This window comes from Dromiciops gliroides, chromosome 1 (assembly GCF_019393635.1).
Source record: "Dromiciops gliroides isolate mDroGli1 chromosome 1, mDroGli1.pri, whole genome shotgun sequence".
Lineage (NCBI taxonomy): Eukaryota > Metazoa > Chordata > Mammalia > Microbiotheria > Microbiotheriidae > Dromiciops > Dromiciops gliroides.
In genome coordinates, this window is record NC_057861.1 from 677419364 (window position 1) to 677441193 (window position 21830).

Consider the following 21830-nt stretch of genomic DNA (forward strand, 5'->3'; position numbering starts at 1 on the left):
CACACGAACAGACATGCACCATAGGAAAAAGCACTTTGGCAGTTGTCTGTAAGATGGATTGAAGTTCAGAGAAATTTCAGGCAAAGAGACCAATTATGAAACTATTTCAATAGTCGGTGAGAGGTGAGATGGGCTTGCACTTAAACGATGGCCAAATGAGGGAAAAGTTGCAAGAAATCTTATGGAGGTAGAAATGATTTGGCAACTGACTGCATGCATGGGTTAAACTAGGACTGAAAGATGATGCTGTGGTTGTGATCTGGGGGGACTAGAAGGGTGGGGACACCCTTGGATGGAACAAGGAAGTTTGGAAGAGGGGTGGTTTAGAGAGAAAGGATAATGTTGTTCTGTTTTAGACACAATGAACTGGAACCGTTTGTGGGACATCTAACCTGAATTGTCTAATAAATAGTCAGTTGATGATGTGGGAATGAAGCTCAGGAAAGAAACTGGGGCTAGAGGGATAGACCTGAGAGTCGTTGTTGACATAATAATTAAGCCTACGGTATCAGATAAGGGTTCCAAGAGAGAATGTAGAGCAACAAGAGAAGAGAGCCCAAGACAGTTGAGGGGAAGGATATGAAATCAAGGCAAAGAGAAGAACCAGCTCTCTCCTGAAAACCAGAGTGCAAGAGGAAAGAATGGGGGATAACATCAATTCAGCATGAGACACAGCTCACAGCAAATGGCCTCTGTTTTTTCAAAATGGTACAAAGTGAAGTCCTCAGCCGTGAGGATAGGGGAAGGGTCACATCATAGGAAGCTTAAAGAGAAAAGAGAAGATCTAGAAAAATCACTGTGAGGAGTCCAGCCTGGGCAAGTGGAGGAATGAGACGTCAGCTGTTGCCTCAAGATAAGAATTAAATTAAACATCTTCCCATGTCCCTTTTCATTCTGAGATTCTCTGATGCTCAAATGGGGAAGTTAGGAGGGGGCAGGTTTTAGAGGGAAGATCCTCATCTTCTTTTAGTATGGAACTTGTAAAGAAACTCCAATCCATCCCACAACCTTCATTTCACTCACAGAACTGCTTCTGTTCCCTGAATCCAGGCCTGGTGCCAGAAACAAGAAAGGCAGAAGCACCATGGCCATCATTGACAGGGTTGGGAGATGAAGCATTGTAAGTCAAAGAGGTCCAGACCAGGGAGGAGGGGAGGTTGAAACAGGAATAATCCATCACCATGCTAGGAAGCCACAGATGGTAAAATACAAAGGAAAACCTGAAGAATTCTCGGAAATAGAGATTTCTTTTTTTAAGGTTTAAAGAAGGCTAAGTGGTCACAGAAGATCCCATTGCATACTTTTAGCATGATGTACTGAAAAGACTTTTGGCCTCAGATTCAAATAAGCTGGCTTCCAATTTCAGCTCTGCTCCATTTACTGTGGGAAAGTCGCTTCATCTCTATGGGCCTCAGTTTCCTCATCTGTAAAATGAGATTGAACTAGGTGGCTTTTAACAACCTTTTCATTCCTGAATCTACAGTCCTATGATCCTGATAAAGATTTGTTGAATTGAATACATAGCCCTATGGAAACTGCGGACACAGAGAAAGGAACATGTTGAGTATTAAGAAGAAATATGGGGGCAGCTAGGTGGCACAGTGAATAAAGCACCAGCCCTGGATTCAGGAGTACCTGAGTTCAAATCCGGCCTCAGACACTTAACACTTACTAGCTGTGTGACCCTGGGCAAGTCACTTAACCCCAATTGCCCCGCAAAAAAAAAAAAAGAAGAAATATGGTGAAACAACAGGTGAATTTTCCATTGAAAAAGAAGAAAAACTTGATAAATCATCTGCTGAGCAAAAAGTTGTGGCATATTAAACAACCCTAGACAGAACCTAAATAACAGATTTTCACCAATAGTTTTCTGCAGATACCTAAGAAGAGGATGATCTATCCACTCCGGGTATGCCCAGCCTTTCCAAATGTCACTGAAGTCCTCCTGTGTGAAAGCAATGCATTGGACTCTATCAGAAAGGTCTGTAAGATAAAGAAGGCAGACAAAGGAAAGGCATCTTTAAACTAAATTCAGTTTTGCTGTGTGCTAAGTGCATACTGGGCTGGGGACTGAGGAGATACAGACATGGATAGAGCATAGGCAAATGATCGCAGTCTATTGGAATGGGACCCAGCCAATATTAGCCCCCATTTCTAGAGAGTTTAAAGGCTTACTTTCCTACTGGAGGAGAGAAGGCATATGCACATATAAGCACATGCAAAATAAATATGAGGTAGTGAGAATGGCGGGGGGGGGGGGGAGGCAGAAATAGCTGATGGGAACAGGAAGAGCCTTTCCTGGAAGCTTAGTCTTGGGGGACTGCAATCTGTGCAAGTGCTCTCACTTACCCAAGGTCCCACAGCTAGTAAGCTTAATAGTCAGGGCTTTTCTCCTTGGTTCTGAGCCATTGGTCTTTTGACTATACCATACTACCTTAACCTGAGCCTAAAGGACAAAAGATCCCTGGACCGGCTTCATTTGTTGCACCACACAAAGCTAACCAAGGCCCAGTAAGTCTCAGGAAAAAGATTAAGTTGGTCATACTCTCATTGGATACCAATATTATACCTGATTCTGGGAGGATTCTTGTTTTAAATTAATGAATACATTTTCCTCCCACCCTTTTAAAGACCTCACTTGGCACTACTGGCCATTTTTCTCATGTGTCAGAGATCGAGCTGCTGAGGTAAATGAGGACTATCACCAATGACACCAAGTTCTTCTTGCTCGGTTATCAAAACAGTCTTCTAGAGTCCAGAGTCATCATTAGGATGAGCTTCTGGGAAACAGTAACAGTTTTCCTGTAGTAGTCAGGGGCTTTCTGGAGCCTGGGCACTGGGAACAAAGCAGGTCAGGAGCTAAGGTTGTTTTCAAGGCTAGGCACCTTCAAGGAAAGAACGCAGCCATTAGGGGTCTCTGAAGACAAGTGATTGATAATGAGAGAAAAGAGCAAGAGCTAGAGTCTCTATGAATGACACAAAAAAGGCTTAGCACAAAAGAAATCTGATCAAAAGTCTTTGTAGTCAAGAGAGAAGTAGCAAAGGAATTATTTTAACAAGTTAAGAATGAGAAGAATCCCCAAATCAGGTTGTCACATGCAAACCCCTTGGGATGTCAAATATCTTCAGTAAACATCTTTTTTTAATACATCATACACACAGGAGGACCTGGAATACCTAACCATTCCCTTTTTGTGGTCATCTGTGCCCAGAATCACCAACTAATCCCTCTTGTTGCTTTGGAAACCAAAGGAATGAGCTTTTAAAGCAAAACTTAAGTCAATAGCTCCCTCTAGTGGATAAACTTTATGAAGACCAATTCCCAAGCTTAAATTAGATTTTAGTTTACCTAGGTGAAAAGTCTAGCTAAACAAAATCTTTATTGGTGCAAAGAATCAGAAGAGCTGCAGTTATGGTTTTTTGTTTCTGGAAACTTACCATTACCTTTCTTCTGTAAATCATTTGTTAGAGGAAACGGGATGCTGGACCTTGGAGAAGGGGAAATGAGGGGAAAACAAGGTATTCAGGGTTCTCAAGGAGCGAATGCATTATTGAGGGAAGTACTAAGTTGGGGACATTGATAGAGCCCACAGAATGACTGTGCCTGGCATACAGTAAGCCCTGAGTAGGTGCTTTCTCCATCTTTCTAACCAACTCAGGGCAGAGCACTAGTCACTGGACTTAGCCCTTATATTCTCTGTCCAACTTGCTGCTCATCTTCCTGGACCAGAATTTGAAGGCTTCTGTTTCCCCATTCACAGCTGAATATGAGCCTGGTTTTATTTCAACTTGACCCCAACTTTGCTTTCCCCCCATTTCCCAGTTTCTCTACCTATGAGATGGAAAGGGGACCATAGATCTCCAGAAAGTAATACTTTGGAAGTGCCCTACATTTCTGGTCAAGGAGACACTGCAGGAATTCTGTGGGCTTTCTCATTTTTCCAGGATTTCTCTGTTCTCAGGGAAAATGTTCTAAAGGAAAATGATAGAATAGATAAAAATGAAATAGTATCCATTACTATTCAAATTTTTGAGATTTAGTCTTTAAACATTGCCACATAAGAAAAGGCCAATAGAAAAAAAACAGGTATTGAAGTTCAGACACACTGGAAATTAATTACACAAATAATATTCCCATTAATATCATCTCTTGTTCTACTCTCTTTAAAAAGCTGCTGCTCAAAAGGCTGAGCTTTCATGAACAACAAAAAAATGAAGATGAGAAATTTCTCAAGAATGATTAGAAGAAATTGACTAGAGTCTATCATCAGCTAAATCCAGTTAACAAGCTGCATCCTCGACCAAAAGAAAGCTTGGACAGTTCGCTTCAGAGACCAAGTGCCCCCGCAGAACATACTTTGCCCACAGCAACCCTGGATTTCAGCTATCGGCTAGATAAAGAACACAAGCTGTTCTGTATTGGCCTTAGGGTGCCAAGGGAAAGAAGCAACTCCCCATCCATCTTCATAGGGTAGGGCTGGCACTCAGGTTTACTCAGGGCAGACAGCCAAGCACAGGTGGAATGGCTTCATTCAGCCAATTCTTATCTCCAGGGAAGCTGGTCCATTCAGCCCCAACTAACACTTACGGGTGGTTTCTAAGGAGAACCCCAGGTAGCAGGCATCACAATAATTGCTCTGCATGTGCCTCCAGTCGGGTAGTATATTCAGGGCATTTGAGAGGCCATTTGTAGCAGGCTGATCTCAGGAAAAGCTAATCAGTTGTTCCTAACAGGATTTTTTAAAACTCTCTCCCTAGGGAGAGTGATTCTCAGGTAGTACACCTGTGTTTGCTCAAGAACCATGAATCGATGAGATCTGTGCCTTACTGAGCCTGGCATTCCCAGGCCTCCCTCAGAGTTGTCACTTGCCCTGAAGGTCAATGGCTCCAGGGAATTGGTGCCATGGCCAGGGAGCTGAGCAAGAAGAGGAGAGAAAGTCTTTCCTTCCGAGCTCATGGCTGTGAGCCAAGTAAGCTGTAAAGCACACTTTCAAAGCCCAGTGCTCTCAGATTGGGATCATGATTTCATTGACTTGGAGGCACTGAAGCAATAAATCAAATTTATAAACATGCCAGGCCCTGGACTAGATTCTGCTAATGGGCATTATGCTAGAACAGACCTCCCCACATCTTTGCCCAGGGATCCCATAATATTCAAGGGACTGAAGCAGGTGGTGACTTGGGCACCTGGGGTTAGAACACAGAGGGGTGGGGGTATTAATGGAAGACAAGGTCAAGATTCTCTGAACTGGGTAAGTGTGTGGGAAGCATTGTTTTTAAAGGTTAAAAAAAAAAAAAACATGTGACTATGTGGTCTAAGTGTCTGCCCATCTCTTTATGTGATTTTTCTTATCATATACTGTCTCTGTGAACTCACTCTAACTGTGCCCCCCTCCTCTGAACCTCTGACACAAGCCATCAGCAAGACCAGAACCCCAAGTCTTTGACTGATACTGCATCAAGGCCAGCAGGGACCTTAATCCTATGCTTGAGTGTTTCTCTCTCTGGGGATGGAGAATTGTTTGGACTTGGTCACCTAGCCAGTGTTTGAACCCTAATCCCCAAACCTAAATACAGTTATCCCTTCCACTTTTCGACTTTCCCCATTGCCGTTTCAATTCGTGGATTGGCATAACAAATTAAACGAGAATTTGGGAGGAGTTTTTCAGAAGCAGCAGGCTACATGTGAAGGCCAGCAGAAGACACAGAGAAAGCTCTTTTTCATACAATATTTTAAGTTAAGATTGACCTACATATAGCCTATAACCAAATATTTAACCCAAATTTTACAATAAGGTACTGTAAACACCCCATAAAAGAAAAAGACAAAAGCCAGACTTCTTCTCTGGTATGAAGGGAGGGACAAGTTCACATGTTTTTTCCAGATTGTGGGGAGGAGGGTTGGAGCCATGCCATGCCCCTAACCCCTGTGATGTAGAAAGGATAACTGTAGTGTATCTGTCCCAGCTGTGGACAGCTCTGTTTTCCACCCATATCCACCTGGTGACTGGACTCCACTTCATTCCTCCATGTTTCCTAAGAAAAGCATCCTCACTTGAGGCCCAGGAGAGTTGTCAAGGCCCCCGGCTCCCTTGGGAGCCTCCCATGTGTGGCTTGTCATCTGTGCGTGATTGTTCTCGCTTGGTTACAGGCTCTCCCTCTCTGCCAGATAAGTACCGCCATTCTCGGGAGCTGATGATGCTGCTGCCCGCTCACCGGGACCGCCCAAGCAGTGCCATGTATCCCGCCGCCGTCATGGAGCATGGACAGGTAGTGGAGTTACTCGCCCATTCCTCCTGTGCTTTGGGGGCATGCGCATGGCCATACGTATGGGGGCAGGCAGAGGGGTCCCAGGTGGGTGCCAGGGGTGCCATCATCTTGCATTGTCCTCACTCTTTCTCATTAGGAACTCCTAAACGGCAGTCACTCTGTGCCAATCTCTCTCTGTCCTGTGTTTGTAGAACTAGCTGGTATTCTTTTGCAGCCCCCCTGCATGGTCTAGTTGAGGAAAAGTCCTGAGGTAGCCTGGATCAGTTAACTGTTAAAGCAGCAAGGTAGTACAGTATACAGAACACTGGACAGGAAGTCAAGAAGACCCAAGTTCAAATCCTGCCTTGACGCTTACTCTGTGAGTCTGGGCAAGTCACTTAGATTCCATTTGCTTCCATTTTCTCATTTGCAAAATGGGGGTAGTAATAGCCTCTACCTCCCAGGTTGTGGTAAGGATCAAATGAGATAGTATTTGTAAAGCATTTTATAGCACTATCAATGCTGGCTTTTACTGAAGTATGGGAGCACCAAAGTTCTAGAGGATTTCTGCCCCTACGTAGGTATTTGTGGATTGGTGGGTGTCCTTGCCTTTGCATTTGTCTATCTGTCTAGCTGGACTATTGGACTCTCCTTGTTCCTGGATAGTCAAGGTGATTATTCTGGGTGTGCTCCCCGTGGCATGAGAAGGCCTTGGTAGGACTGTGACCCGGGGGCCTGGAGATGTGTGTGTGTGTGTGTGTGTGTGTGTGTGTGTGTGTGTCACTCTTCCTGGAGCAGCATGCCATCCAGCCTCTTCCTCAGGTTCCCTAGCTCTCCTCACCCCCTGATTGTCACTGGTTGTTACTTCAGCCACCTTCAAGTCTGCAAACTGTCCTGCCCTGGGAACCTGAACAAGGAGACATTATGAGTCAGTGCCCACTCTGACCCCTTGCCACTCTTCTTCCTTCTCCAGGAGATGTTTGGCACAACTCCTGGGCTGTCTGGGCAAGGAGATCCAGTTTGCAAGTAGGACTTCCTTCTCCCTTTCCCCTGGCTGGCCCACTGCTGCCTGGGTAGTCTGTTGATATAACTAACAATCAGTCATCTTGCCTATCAAAGCAAGACACCCTCTGACCACATAAGCAAGTTTCCTTCCCTGTCCCCATCCAGCCCTACTCCTAACAAGCTGACAGATGGAACCAAGGTAGGTTTAAGTTTTATTCTGCTCAGGAGCAGAGAACATTCCGTTACCAGTACCAGTGGCAACACTTGGTGATGCAGGTAAACCAGAGCTTTGGGGATTTAAAGTTCAGTGGTGAGCTGCACTCAGCCTCTACAGCCACAACTTCACCCCTTTCCCAGTAAACCTGGGAACAGCCAGGCAGTGATGGGGGGAGGGGTCCTAGATCATTCATCTTTCAATAATTAAGCTTTGACTGTCGTGCGAGTATATTTCTGGGAGTGTTTTGAGATCATCCCCAAAACTCAGACTGGAATTGTGTGAGTACTTTGACTTCAGTCTATCTGATATTCAGAATAACCAGGTTCCCGGAGCCCAAGGTACCGCACAAAATCGTGGTTGTTGGTTTTCACCTCTCTGGTTTTTCCTCTTCTCTTAGCCTCCAAATTTCCAGCGTGCATTGTTCCAGCAAATGATCGGACCCTGTAAGCCCTGCAGTGACCCTAACCTGTCTGTTGCTGAAAAAGGTATTCTTTCTCCTCCGTGTTACCTTTCTTCTAAGTGTGCTCCCATCCTAGAATGGTCGGACGCTCCATCAGCTAGAATCCTGACAGACCAAGTGCTACTCACTGGATGCTTAGAGTTGAACTCAGTCTGGGCTGTGGGTGTGTCTGAATGTGTGCAGGCCTCACCAATCATATGTAACCATTATTTAACTGTGCCCAGCGTTGCTGCTATTGTTTGGATCTTCTGAGTTTGTCTGAATCCTACCCATTTCTCAAGCCTAGCTTCAGAGAGATTCTAGCTGCTTCCCTGCCACATTGTGAGTGTCCAGCTCTCAGAGGGACCCCAACCACTTCTTGCTCCACATTTCTAGCATCTAGCCTAAATTTTAAAAAAAACTTCAACTGCTGTATGAAAATTACTGATATGCTGCTTCCCAGGTGCTCATCCCGGCTCATGTCTTTGGACACTTAGAAGATAGTTTTAACAAATCTGGACAACTTTGTAGAGTTGACGATAGTCAACTGCCAAGAGCCACAAAGGGCAGACTTGGGGAATCTGTTAAGTTTTTTTTTGGGGGGGGGGGTGGGTTGTTTGGTTTTGTTTTGGTTTATTTTGGTGAGGCAGTTGGGGTTAAATGACTTGCCCAGGGTCACACAGCTAGTAAGTGTCAAGTATCTGAGGCTGAATTTGAACACAGGTCCTCCTGACTCCAGGGCCAATACTCTATCCACTGCGCCACCTAGCTGCCCTGAATCTGTTAAGTTTTGAAAGAAATGTCTCCTATAATCAGACATAATACTTGTAGCCACTGGGTGTGTGAAAGACCCTGCGTCTTGGGCCTAACTGATCCATAGTCAGCTTCCCCAGGCACAAGAGACCTTGTCTTTAGGCCTTAGGCCCTTGGTCTTTTACTGCTTTCTAAAAATCCTGTGTTCCTGAACCCCAGTTTGAGACATGTGAACTTTCCTGTGCCCTGGGCCTGCTTGGCTCCCTGAATTCAGAAATCTTCTCTCAACTGCCAGCATATCTTTCTACCTGTTTCTAGCACCTGCCTCCTTCTTTCCCTTCTCCCCACCCCCACATACCCCAGTGGGTTTTCTCAGAATACTTCTGAAAGGGCAGTAGAAGTGTCTATAAAAAAAAAACTGCCTAGTCCTATGCTCGGCGCCCTTAAACTTTCTAAACTCCTCCATCGAGTTCCCGTTCCCCAAGCCTAGCCAGACCTGGAATGATTCTCTCTGTAGCCCATCTATTCAGCATTTCAATGGTGCCAGATGAAAATGTGGGTATCACTTTTATACCTCTCCACTTAAGGACTTGCCCCTAAGAGCACTTATTAAATCATGCCCCTTTCCCCATTCTGCAGCCCCCATTTCACTCTCAGACAGTCAATCAGGAAGCCTCCTGATCTAATGGGAGCTCTATCGTATTTCTATGTAGGCGCTGAGCTAAATAGATTATCGCCATTGTAACCTAGGGGGAGTCTCATCACCCGAAAATCAGAATAATTTAACCCAGCACAGAATCTTTCCCTCCTTCCCAAAGTGTGCAGTGGATGCCCTCCCATACAAAGCCAACGGCTCTCCCTGAAACCTACCTTACAGGTAGAATAGGGCAGGATCTGTGTACCCCCTGCACAGGCTCAACATGGAACCCAGCAGCTGAGGGACTGATCCCACAGAACCATTTTCATGCCCTACAAGTTCCTTTAAGCAGATAATATGATTCAGGTTTAGCCCAAGGGCTGCAGGTTTGACCCAGAAGAGGTTCTATTAAGGGAGGAAGCATTCATGTGCTTTTCAACATTCTCTTGCTAGTAAGGGTCCTGTCCAAACCTGAGCAGCAGAGTCAAGAGCCAGCTAAACAGCAGAGGTGGTAGCCCTGGGAGCCCCAAGGTCAACCCTCAGAGGATCTTACACACACACACACACACACACACACACACACACACACACACACACACACCAAGACTGTCCCCATAATATCCCAAGAGCCAACAAAATCAGAATGACCTCTGGGACTGGATGCCAGTGTCTGAGGCATTCACCATGGGTGTGGACAGATACCATGTCAGGTCATGATGTCAAAGTGCCTTCTCAATTAGTTTCCCAATGCAAGAATTAATACAGCTGTCCAATTTGTTTCTGCTGAGTTTCTGTTAGTGAGTCAATGAGCAGGCTAGTTTTCAATTGCCCGTGGAAAATTGTGTTTGGGAGGTCACTGTCTCTAATATACTCCAGTGCCTTCTGCCATGGGTGGTCCCATATGAAGGGTGCCCTGTCTTTGAGGAAGGACATCCAAATGGCTCCTTTTCCCAGCCTAGCATTTCAGTGGGTCTTGAGTACAAGAGATTTTCCTCAGCACATGAAGCCCCCAAATCCTCTCCTCCTTTTACTCCTTCCTGTCAGTGTCAGGACTCCCCCAGAAACCCTCTTCCGGGTGCCATGAGTCCTTGTCCCTCCGAAGCTGTCCTCACATTTTCATCCCAACACCTCCACAAGTGTCGTCTGTTTCCCCCATCATTGTTGTTGTTCCTGTGAATGATATTGAAGGAGAAATGTCCATATGGCTATAAAAAAAATTAATGAATGCCTCTATCCATGACCATCATCACATCTGTAGTTACTGGATTCTGGAACCCTTTATTAGGGCATAAAAAGGACATCTTTCTGAGGAAACCATCATAACTCTGGGTCGGTCACCCCAAAAAGTCACCTTCCTTCCTAATTGTCATAAATCCAGCATGAAAGTACCTAAGAAGACTCCATCTTTGAACCGAAACTAAACTGGCCTCACATCTTCCACCAACTTGGAACACCTGGATAAAAGGAAATGAGAGTATTTCTCCATTGTCTTCATATTTAACCCAAATGGGTCCAACTGCTACCTCAGAGAGGGAAAAACTGACCAGCTCCAAGCTTTCCATGACTTAATTCCTGGATTTGCTTGCTTTTAGAAGAGGGTAAATCTACACACAAGGTATGCTGCTCCAACCATCAAGGTGAACCTGGATTTCAGGCAGCGTGCAAGAAAGGTGTGTTTCAGCTGGTGAGCCTGACCAGCATAATGCTGGGAGAAAAGGAAGGCACAATTACTGAGGCTGAGCTAATGGCAAGTGATTCCATGTAAAGAGGTTTAAAACTGAGATGGAAAATTTAGATGTTTGCTCAGAAAGAAAATTTCACATGTAACTCTTCTCACTCTTCCCACCCTGAAGTTATCGGTGTTCTAAGCAAGGCCTGGCTGTGAGCCACAGTAACCAATGCCCAGGTGGAGGGGAAGTTTTCACATGCTTTTCAACATTCCCTTCTAATGGAATTCATGGCCCAAAGCAGCCCTGGATCCAGTTTATATTCTGGACTCGCATTCATATCTTGGAGGCTTCTCAATAATTGTACTCATCGACTTACGCCTCCACCCAGAGTTTTCCCTGGGAACGTCCAGATTTGGATCATTTTTAGCTCTCCCTGGGTGTATTCCTCCTGGAAGCATCTAGGGGCTACCAAGGCATTGGAGCTTGAAACAACTTTATCACAGAGTCAATAAAAAAATCAGAAAAGTAAAAGTTATAGGCCATCCTTGCACCCATATGCGCACACGTGCGCACACACACACACACACACATCTCCCAAGATGCCAGGCCCCTTGTCCTACAGATTCATGGCAAGAATAGGTCATGTCCCAGCAGACCAAGTGTCCTGCTGTTGCGCACCCATTGGGACCCACAGAGCCTGCCCCAGACCCCTACTGTTCCTTGTTTCCCAATTCAGGTTCACCTCTTTCCATGTGCTCTTGAAGCTCTTAGCCCTGGCACATGTTCCTCCATTCACTACCACTACCACTCCCTTTTCCAGATTTCTACAGGATCTGTTTCTCTCAGGAACTCCTCACAGGGAGCCAGGGAGCCAGGCAGCCATTGCCTAGACCTATTTCTGCAGACTTATGCTTTTTTCCTCATCACTGCCCTCTCCCCAGGAGCAATCGCTTCTCTTTTCCTTTGTTCTTCCTCCAGTGTCTACTTGGTTCTTGTCTAAGCATGCAACTTAAGTCCAAAGTGTTATGGGAAGGTGTGCCTTCCCGTCTCCCTTCCCTGTCCCTCCAGCAAGGCCAAGGGGAAGGGGAAAAAGAGAAGAAAACCTCAGTCACCGCCAACTGGCTCTCACAGGTGTGTGCTACACCAGTAATACTCCATGGCAAACCTGGGAAGCAGAGGAACCTCTATAGCTCAACTCCCATCTAAATGGAAGTGCCAGAGTTGCTCCATCGCTACTTCTCCCAACAAAACTTATTCCATCCTAGAATCTCTTTGTTATCCCGGTTCTATGTGTACCAAGTGTCAAAGACCCAGCAGGCTGCTTAAAGGGCTTCAACCATAAAATCAAGGCAGAAAGGTACCTAGTTACATATCAAGTGCCTCCAGTGATTCCCTTTTACCATCTTGTTCCCAAAATCAGCCAAGTTCTGATTACCAGCTTCTTTCTAGCAAGTTCATGTTATTATTCTTGTGGTCTTCTTTGCTATTCGATAATATGAAGTAGGGCATGTGCTTTTGGGATCTTGAGCCACAAAGTCAAGAGTAAAACATGACTTAAATTTTATTTGTAGTGGATCAAATAGCTTAGAATAGCTTTCTATACTCACAAGCAACTGACTAAAAAGCCAAGTCAATGCTGCTTTCTGACCCTCTCAGACACCTGCTGTAGGACTGAGAGCTTCCCACATTGGTCTTCCCTTCTCTGGCTTGGTACCTCTATGATGCCATGCTACACACTCAGCAGATGCTGAGGATAAACCAAGTGTGGATGAGGAAGAAGGAGAGCAATGGGATTCCTCATTGTTCCCTCTAAATAAACCTCATACCTGAGCCATGGTAGCTTCCTAAGCCAGCTTTAATTAGGTCTCATCCAGGAACTTCTGTGTTATGGTACTCCCTGCAGGAAGCCACTTCCCATTTCACCTGAGACTCTACTCCATCGTACTAGAGAATTTACTGCTCTGAAAGGAGTCAAAATGGCAACTCCCTTAGGCTCATTTGAGATTCTTTGTCTGTATTTTAATAGTTTCCTGGGTCCTTCTTGCTGCTAATTATTTCCATGATCCAAAGAAGTGTGTTGTACCTCTTTATGGGTTTCTTTTGCTGGCATCCTTGGAGAAGTCTAGCCCCCAACAATAAGACTCTGTTTGCCTACCACCATTGGTGGAGAGACAAATTATTTCTCGGTAATATCCATTCCCCAGTATCATATTAGTTGAGGTAATAGTACTTGCCACCCCATTCCCCACAAAACAGACTTCTCGGACTTCTGGTTTTGAGATTTTGCTATTTCTCTTCCTTATTTCCATACTTGTCAGGTATAGAGGAGACCACCAGAGGGATCCGGTAACTTTAATAGGAACGCAACATTGTTTTACCTGTCCTTAGGTTGGTACACAGACATCCATAGTGTGGCATTGTTAACCAACATGCAGTCCCCAGAGCCTCTGGTGCAGGGAAATCTTCATAAAGCTATATTAATCTAGACACAAAGTAGATATCTGTCTAGCATTCAGAGCCACCAATGCATATTCCATATGGGAAACTCCATAAGGTTCTTCCTCTGCACCCTTCACTAGCATCTTTGTGTTCAGTAACCATTTGCTCCACTCGAATTGTATATTTTGGCATCATTATCAACAGTTGGCCTGCCCCATGCTGGACAGAGTAATGGTATTTGATAGTATTAGCCCAAGCTGTGGGCAAAATGGCGTCCAAAGCAGTAGTATCCTCCTGTGTTTGAATTAGGCTGCTACTATCAAGCCATAAACTCTTTCTATCAAAGTGTCTGTTTAACTCAAAGTCTTTCTAGGGAAACCACCAAGTACAAGGAATGGGGAGTTGGTACCATTCTGCAACTCACTTTGGGATTTCAAAGGACATATGCAGCTAGATGCCAAACTTGGGTCAGCACATCTTCTTGGCCAGACCTTGCCCAGCAGAAAGACAGTTTCTTTTCCCTGTTCAGTGCTACAGGTTTTATTTCCATGTATGTCCCAGTTTAAGAGAGGTAGTACTTCTATTGTCATTGCTCTTGGGAGGACAGAAAGGTGGGAAGCACCTATCTTCTCACAAAACCCATATTCTTCCTCTGAACAGAATAAAAGGAAATATCCAGTTGGGTTAGATTGCTACCAATTGCTCATTGCTATACTTTCTCTCAATTCCCTTTCATTTAAAAAATCCATCAAATTTTGGTACACTCGAGGATGTTGCCAGTCCTCATTACCTCAAAACAGCCCCTGGATGCCATCCCATCCTTTGAGCCAAATGCCTTTTCTCAGGCCACTGCCTTCAACCTGAATAGGCAGCCCAATCCCACCTCAGAATTCAAGGGGCCAACTCACAGCTGGAGAAGAGCCAGTCCTTACGATGAGCCGTCCATCCATGAGTGCGTCTCTTAATGTAACCTCACCACAATTCCATCTGTTTCCATCCTTCAGCTGTGTCAACAGCCCCCAGCAGCTGGAGCCTGGACAGCGGAACCAGAGAAACCCTGCCATTGCTGTCTGCCCATGTGGGGAACATCTTGGCCCCACCAGTGCCTCCTCGAAGCCTTCCCCATGGTAAGAAAACTGACAGCAGGTCCCCTAGATAGTCCCTGCTCTCAGGCCCCAGTAAAGCACAAGGATGGGAGCCGCCCAGGCAAACAGCTTCCTTCCAGGAAGAGAGATGGAGGGAAGCAGAGAAGATGGGCTTTCTCACCTGGCAAACTTAGCCAAAGCCAGAAGTCCAGCTGTTATGGTAAGAACTCCAGTCTGCTGTGGTAAGAACAACAGCGGAGGTAGATTTGCCAGGGCCACAAGTTAGGCAGATGCCTCGACAACAAGCGACTTTGGAGCGGAAGGCAACAGAAATTCTGGTTGAGTTTCCCAAGGCCTGGTGTCTATCAGCCTGTGATCTGCCCCAGAAACCTCAGCAGCACAGGGGTGGAAAGCCCCCTCTGCTGCCAGAGTCTTCATGTCAGCTCGGAGACAACAGGACAACCTCCAGACACACCCTTCATGAGCCAGGTCATCTCTCTCTCTCTCTCAGTGGACTGGGAAGTGAAGAGGGACCTTTCACAGCCAGAAAAGTGTTTACCAAAAAAAAGAAAAGGAAAAGGTGGAAAGGCCTCCCAGGCTTCATCCAGTCTCTCCTGCTGGCCAGGATAGGTCTAGATTATGATGTCTGTGGTGTACAGAGGGGTCCTTGATCCTGAAGGGAGCCCCTCTTAGTTGAGAATGAATTTCTCTTTCATTTCAGGACACTATTCTCTCCACTTTGATGCCTTCCATCACCCCCTTGGCGACGCTCCTCCAGCCCTCCCTGCTCGGACACTGCGCAAGGTAACATGCGGCCATCTCATCACAGCCTGTGGCTCAGAGGAGGCCATGGGGAGGAAGCTTAGGGGAGCAGAGATAATTCAGTGTTCACAATCAGAAAAGCTGCAGTCAAATCCTAGCTTAGCCTCTCACTCCCCGTGTAACCTTTGGCCCATCATTCATGGTCCATGGTCATCTGAAAAATGAGGGCACCTAATTCAACAAGAGCCTGCTGTGTATGTACCAGGCAGTGTGCTGGGCACTGTTGATATAAAAACAAGAATAAAGCAATCCCTCCCCTCAGGGAGGGTCCATTCTGCTGGAGGAAACACAGCATGTACCCAATTTAAGGAGAGAGGAGGAGGGAGAGAATAAACACTTGATATGGCACCTTCTACATGCCAGGAACTGCACTAAGCACTTTACAAGGAGTATGTCATTTAATTCTCACAGCAAGGTGGGTGCTGTTATTATCCCCAATGTACAGATGACAGGAAATTGAGGCAAACACAGTGACTTGCTCAGGGTCACACAGCTTATAAATATCTGAGACTAGATTTGAACTCAGTTCTTCCTAATTCTAGGTCCAGTACTCTGTACACTGACCCAGCTAGCTGAAAAAGTCAAAATAAAATAGAGACTAAGGGGAGGCATTTATTTATATAGCATCTACTACTTGCCAGAAACTGTGCTCAATACTTTATGGATATCATATCATTTGATCCTCATGACTCACCTCAAAAGGTGAGTGCTGTATTGAGGAAACTGAGGCCAAGTTGAAATGACTTACCTAGGGTCAAAAAACTAGTAAGCATACAAGGGAAGATTTGAACACAGGTCTTCCTAACTCCAGGCCCAGCATTCTATACATTGCACCACCTAGCTTCCTGCCTCTGGGGAGAATCTGGTAGCACTTGAGCTCAGCTCAAGATCCCAAGAAGCAGAGAAGGGAAGGTGTGGAGACAGGAGGTGTTAACTAAAGAAGGTGAAGCAAAGGCATCCCTGTTCTCTTCTTTATTTACCTTCCTAGGACAACCTAAACAAGACTAGAGCTAGCTACACAACTACCCTGAGCAGAATGCCCCAATCCTACCTGGAGTAGCAGTCTTAGCCTGGAAGCACATCAGGTCTAGATCACCTCTTGGGTGTTACACATTCCATTCAGCTACAAGGTAGACAGAATCATGTGTCGCTCTGAAGCATCTTGGAGTCTAGACTGTCCTGGGAATCACTGGATAGCCCCAAAAGGCCTCTGCCCCCAAGAACCAGCCTCAAGCCCATCAGGATGGCTACTGACTTCCCTGGATGATCTAAAGACACCTCAGCACAACTGGAGACTGACTGGGGACCAGAGCCTTTCTCTGCCCGAGTCTCATAAAGACCATAAAGAGAAGGGTTCACACTAGCCACGTTACAGGACCCTGATCTTCTGCCCAGAATGCCCCGACAGCTCTGAGGGACAGATTACTGAAGGGAGCACCAACCGTGCAGAGAAAGGCCATACAGTTCCTGAGAGGTCAACAAGAAAGATGGTGGATTTTATTGGTTGATTTCACATGCTGTAACTAGGGGGAGGTAGACTGCTGGTGATTTCTGAGTCTAATAACTTTTAATGCCAGGTTTTCTTGGAGTGACAACATGGTCTCAGTGTTCCAGCATTTAGCTCAGCGTCTGCGCATAGCCGGTTGTCAGCAAATGTTTGCTATTATCGATGGTGATGTCTTTAAACTTCATTAATAGAAGCCAGCTTCTCACCTTGTCACATAATAGGTGAGTCATCAATAAGAGATTTTAATTGACCTCTCTTTTATTTCTAACAGTCTCCTCTCCATCCCATCCCTGCATCGCCCACAAGTCCCCAGTCTGGCCTTGATGGAAGCAATTCTACCCTGTCTGGTAGCGCCAGCAGTGGTGTGTCCTCCTTGAGTGAGAGTAACTTTGGGCACTCTTCAGAGGTCCCACCTCGCACAGACACCATGGACTCTGTGCCTAGCCAGGCCTGGAACACTGATGAAGACTTAGAGACACCCTACCTCCCTGTCCGGTACAGTCTCTCAGAGCCTGACGTCTTGGAGTCAGTCAAATCCCAGCCATGCCGAAGCCACTCTGCCCCAAGTGGAGTGATCCCTCAGGACCCCATGGACCCTCCTCCTGCTTTACCCCCCAAACCATACCATTCCCGACACCCACCGCTGGAGCATGAAGAGGGGATGATGATGATGGAAGAGGAAGACAGCAAACACCGGCCCCTGCATCGAAAAGTCTCTCTGCCGCCGGGAAGTATCAAGGAAGAGCAAGCCAGGGTTGCCTGGGAGCATGGCATCAGTGAGCAGTAGACACGAGGGAGACTGTGAGCCAGGGAACTTGTATAATTACTCCAGGTCTAACAAGCAAGTCGCCCAGAGGGGAACTAGAAAGGTGTGGGACTCAGAGGAGAGAGAAACCAATTCTTCACATTCTACTGCCGTGAATTACGTTTCGACTGTGTACAGAGATGGTGCCAGCATGCCACGTTGCTGCTTTTATTTTTAGTTTATTTTCTACTCCTCAATTTTTTATTGGAGCATTCTTTTCCTTTTTTTTTCCTCTGTGCAGTGGATGCTTTCTTCCTTCTGCAGTTACCAGCCCACACGTACGTGTGTGGATGTAACCTTTAGCCGTAGAGACTTGCACAAACAGAAGCCACATTGGAGTATCTCAGTACCAGAAGGGGAGCAGAAACATATTCTTCCATGAACTGGCCCCTCTGGGTTTGGAAACGCACAGTAGTAGTTGCACTAGGGACCTTTTTCTTTGCTGTATAGATGCAAAAGCTCGTGGTTACATTCAGGGATTGTGTAGACTGCACACGGCAAACTTGCAGGTGGTGGACAGGAGAAAAGGGGCTACTATGAAAAAAAAATCAGCTCTTCCAGGAACGTTTGCATATGTGGCTTTCTGGGCCTACCCTACACTGGCCCAGCTTTGATGATCTGACTTCTACATCTTAGCCATACTGCTGGCCTTCCATAGGGGCTGCTGAAGCCCCCACGGTTCCAACTCACCTCCCTGCTGCCTCCTCTAGTTTTCTCTCCATTAGTTTGAGCTCCGAACATTTGCTCCTTCTTAACGCCCCTACCCCACCTCCCTCACCCTAGGAGGCAGGGCCTCTCCCCAATTTGGCTGCAGGGCCAGCAAGGATTGGGTAGCTCCCAACATCCCAACCCCACTCTCTAGAGCCTTCTTCCAGCTCAGTTTTGGGCACTTGTCAGCACCATTGCTTAGAGTTTAGTTATGGGAGAATAAGGCTGTGTAATACACCAAGTAAGAAAGATTTCCCATACCACCTTCATCAGAGGAGAGCCCAGCTCCTGCCCAGAGCCCTGAGGTAGGTTCTTTCCTGGGCACAGAATGTCATTCATTCTGATTGGGCTGACAGCCACCAGGCCCTTCCACCACTGCTAAGTCCTACTAGTGTAAGAGAAGGGCCTAATATTAGGTCTCAGCAGCTCGGAAATCCTTTGATCTTTCAGAAGCGATTAGAATGTAGTCCATCCTCCAGAGTCAGGGATTTTCAACACTACCTCTGTGTAAAAGAGACTGGTAGCCCAGCCGGGCTGCTGGAGCAGGCTTAAGGAAACTCAGGCTCAGTCAACTACTGGCTGGGATGGATTAGAAAGTACATTTTTGTCTTCTTTAGAAACTTATCCCCATGCAAATGAAATTACCTTCTTCATTACTGGTGTCCCCAGGACTAGAGGGGGCAGGGGAGGAGGGTGAGGTGGTATCCTCTTCCTAAGGAGCCCAAGCCACATAACACTGTTGCCTTCTGCCACTGGTTTATGGTGGTGTTTCCACACAGTGTTGAAGGGTTGCTGGAGGTGAGCCCCAAGAACAGTTTTCCATGGCTTCACCAGCCTAAGACAGGATATCAGAGCTCTCGAAAGCCCTAGTGGACGACAGTGTCTTTATATGAAACTCTAATCAGGTCAGGATTCTGGTTTTCCTCTTGGTTTAATATTTGGGGAAGTGGGGTGGACGGGTATAACAGTATTTTATCAGGGTGCTTCTAAGTTACTTTAAAAAAAATAACGATGTCTATGAACAAAATTTTTTTAATGTTTCTTTCATTCACTGGAGTTAACATTAGTGTGAGTCAAAGTGTTTGCTCATTGCAAAGCCTCCTGTGTCATTGGAGTTCAAATCTATTTCCCAGCCTGGTTTTCCTTCTGCTGACTTTCTGGGACTCTGACCGGGTGGTCTGCCAGCGTTTTGGGTGCCTGGTTTTTAAGCCCTAAACCCTTCCCCTTTCAAAGAAGAAAAGGCAGGTGATGTAACTTGTCTTTTGGCAAATGAGCACCCATATTCATAGCAAGAATGCCCTTCCCCTCTGACCACCTCTGTCCCATGAACAGGGAAAGGAAAGGGACTTATCAAATCTGTTTTCACTGGGGGCTGTTGTGCAGGTGTTTGCACTAGTTAGGGAGTTTCTAAAAGAATACCCTTGTGGTGTCATTAATCAACAGGGCTGAGTTAGGAGCAGAAAAGGGAGGTTTCTTCTCATTGTATTAGTGACTGAAAATGGAGGTCAGCCCTACTTCTCAGGGAATTAGAGGTGGAGACAAAGGTTTCTCTGACCGAACCTTTGTTTCGTTGGCTGACTGGGGTTCCTGAGACAGTGTTTACCAGGGCTTGAGTGATTCCAGGATTGAATGTTGGGTTTGATCCTTGGGTGGAGGAATGATGACTGGTCTCAAAGGAGCTCCGAATCCCTTTCCGGAGCTAGCTGTCTGATGGAAAGATAAGCCAGTGACCAAAGGCAGGAGTCTCTCTTGGTTCTTCTACCTGGTCCGTGTATTTATGGAAGGTATAATAGGCCCAGTTAGTCTTGCTCTGTGTAGTATAATCAGATGATTGATTTATTGTTTTCCTTCCCCTATATTTCCTGGGTATAACTGGGTATAAACGACCCATCCCCAAACTACTCCCTATCAGTGAACCAGCCAAGTTTGAGGGGAAGGGGAAGCTGTGGAAAACGGAGGTGAGATTCCTTTGAAGAGATTATATAATCTTTTGATTTTCATTTTGTCAGGCATCTTTGTATATATTTCATTTGAATGCTATGTATTTGTACAGGAATTTGAGCAAAAAATGTATAGATTGTGACGTCTCACAGGTACTCTGCCCTGTAAATGTGTTTTTAATCTGGCATTCTGTGCTTATTTAAAATGAGAAAACCTCTAACCACTTCTTTTGTGTAGTCATGTTTTAAAAAAAAACTACAAAAAAACCACCCTATATTAACTATACAGGAAAGCAAAGTGAAAAGAAAAAAAAAAAGGAATTTGTACTCATGTCCTCAAAGGTATTTACTGTATATATTGTGATAGCATGTTCTGGACCCAACAAATAAGTGATGTGAATTTTAGATGTAAATATCCCCTGTTTGGTTTGTTTGGGGTTTTTTTTTTCTTTCCTTCCCCTCTTCACTCTACTGCTGTGATGTGGAATTAAAGATGATTACCTGATATTGACCCTATGAGTAGAGAGACATTCATTGGGATTTGGCTAAAATGTCTTCCAAGGCCTATACACGAGTCACCCCAGACATTGTCACTGTCCTCTAATGACCCTTCCTGTTGCCAAATAGGGGAAAGTCCTTCACACAGTTCTGGCTTCAGGCAAAGAACTAGCCATTTGGGCTCCCCAAAGCAGAAACATGCTGAGTATCCTAAGATGGAGTCCCATGGGTAGATCTCAGGTTCACCTGAATTTGAATGAGGGAAAAAAACAACAACACATCTTTATTTTCACCACTCACTTCAGTTCTTTAATAACATTATTCTGGAGCAATATGACTAAATTGGATTTATACTAAGAATTCCAGATTGATTCACTAGTAGGAACAATATAAAGATGATAGATCCAATTAATAACCAAAACAGTAAAATCACATTTTCATATACATACTGAAAAAGCTTCTGACAAAACAACACTTTGGGACAGCTAGGTGGCGCAGTGGATAGAGCACTGGCCCTGGAGTCAGGAGCACCTGAGTTCAAATCTGGCCTCAGACACTGGACACTTACTAGCTATGTGACTCTGGGCAAGTCACTTTACCCCAGTTGCCTCACACACAAAAAAAGAACATTATTCTGACAAAGAGATCTGTCTATATGTTTTAGCAGGCTGCCAAAAGGGCTTGTCACCAAAAAAAAAAAATGTTAAGGAACACCTGCAAAAATCAGAGGGCTGGGATGCTTTGTGTTCTCCCCATCCGACTTGGCCAGGCCAACAGAGACCTGCTTTGAAGGCCTTCTCTGAACAAGGGAACTGATTATCCTTCCTGGATGCTGTTCTACAGTCTCTAGAGCTGGCTGGTTAGAAGACCTGGCTTTGAATCCAAGCACCAACAGTCAGTGAACACGCATTTATCAAGTGCTTACTAATTCTATACTAAGCATCAGGGGCACAAAGAAAGGCAAAAATTGTCCCTTGCTCTCAAGGAGAGACAATGTGCAAACAGCTATGCACAAACAAGATATATGAGTACATCTATATGACGCATTTTAAGTCA

General features: G+C 45.6%; 1 protein-coding gene across 5 annotated transcripts in view; it reads left to right on the top strand.

Moving 5' to 3' along the window:
- The window catches only part of DOCK3 (dedicator of cytokinesis 3), a 529377-nt gene extending 508590 nt beyond the window's left edge, over positions 1-20787 (top strand). For 3 of the 5 annotated variants that reach the window (XM_043985259.1, XM_043985267.1, XM_043985283.1), the window contains 5 exons: positions 6152-6270; positions 7869-7956; positions 14414-14536; positions 15216-15298; positions 17095-20787. In XM_043985259.1, coding sequence (XP_043841194.1) covers positions 6152-6270; positions 7869-7956; positions 14414-14536; positions 15216-15298; positions 17095-17610 — 929 coding nt within the window. In that variant the 3' untranslated portion in view covers positions 17611-20787. The remainder of the gene's footprint in view (positions 1-6151; positions 6271-7868; positions 7957-14413; positions 14537-15215; positions 15299-17094) is intronic. The other 2 variants (XM_043985275.1, XM_043985293.1) reach the window with 2 other exon arrangements.
- Positions 20788-21830: the final 1043 nt, after the last annotated feature.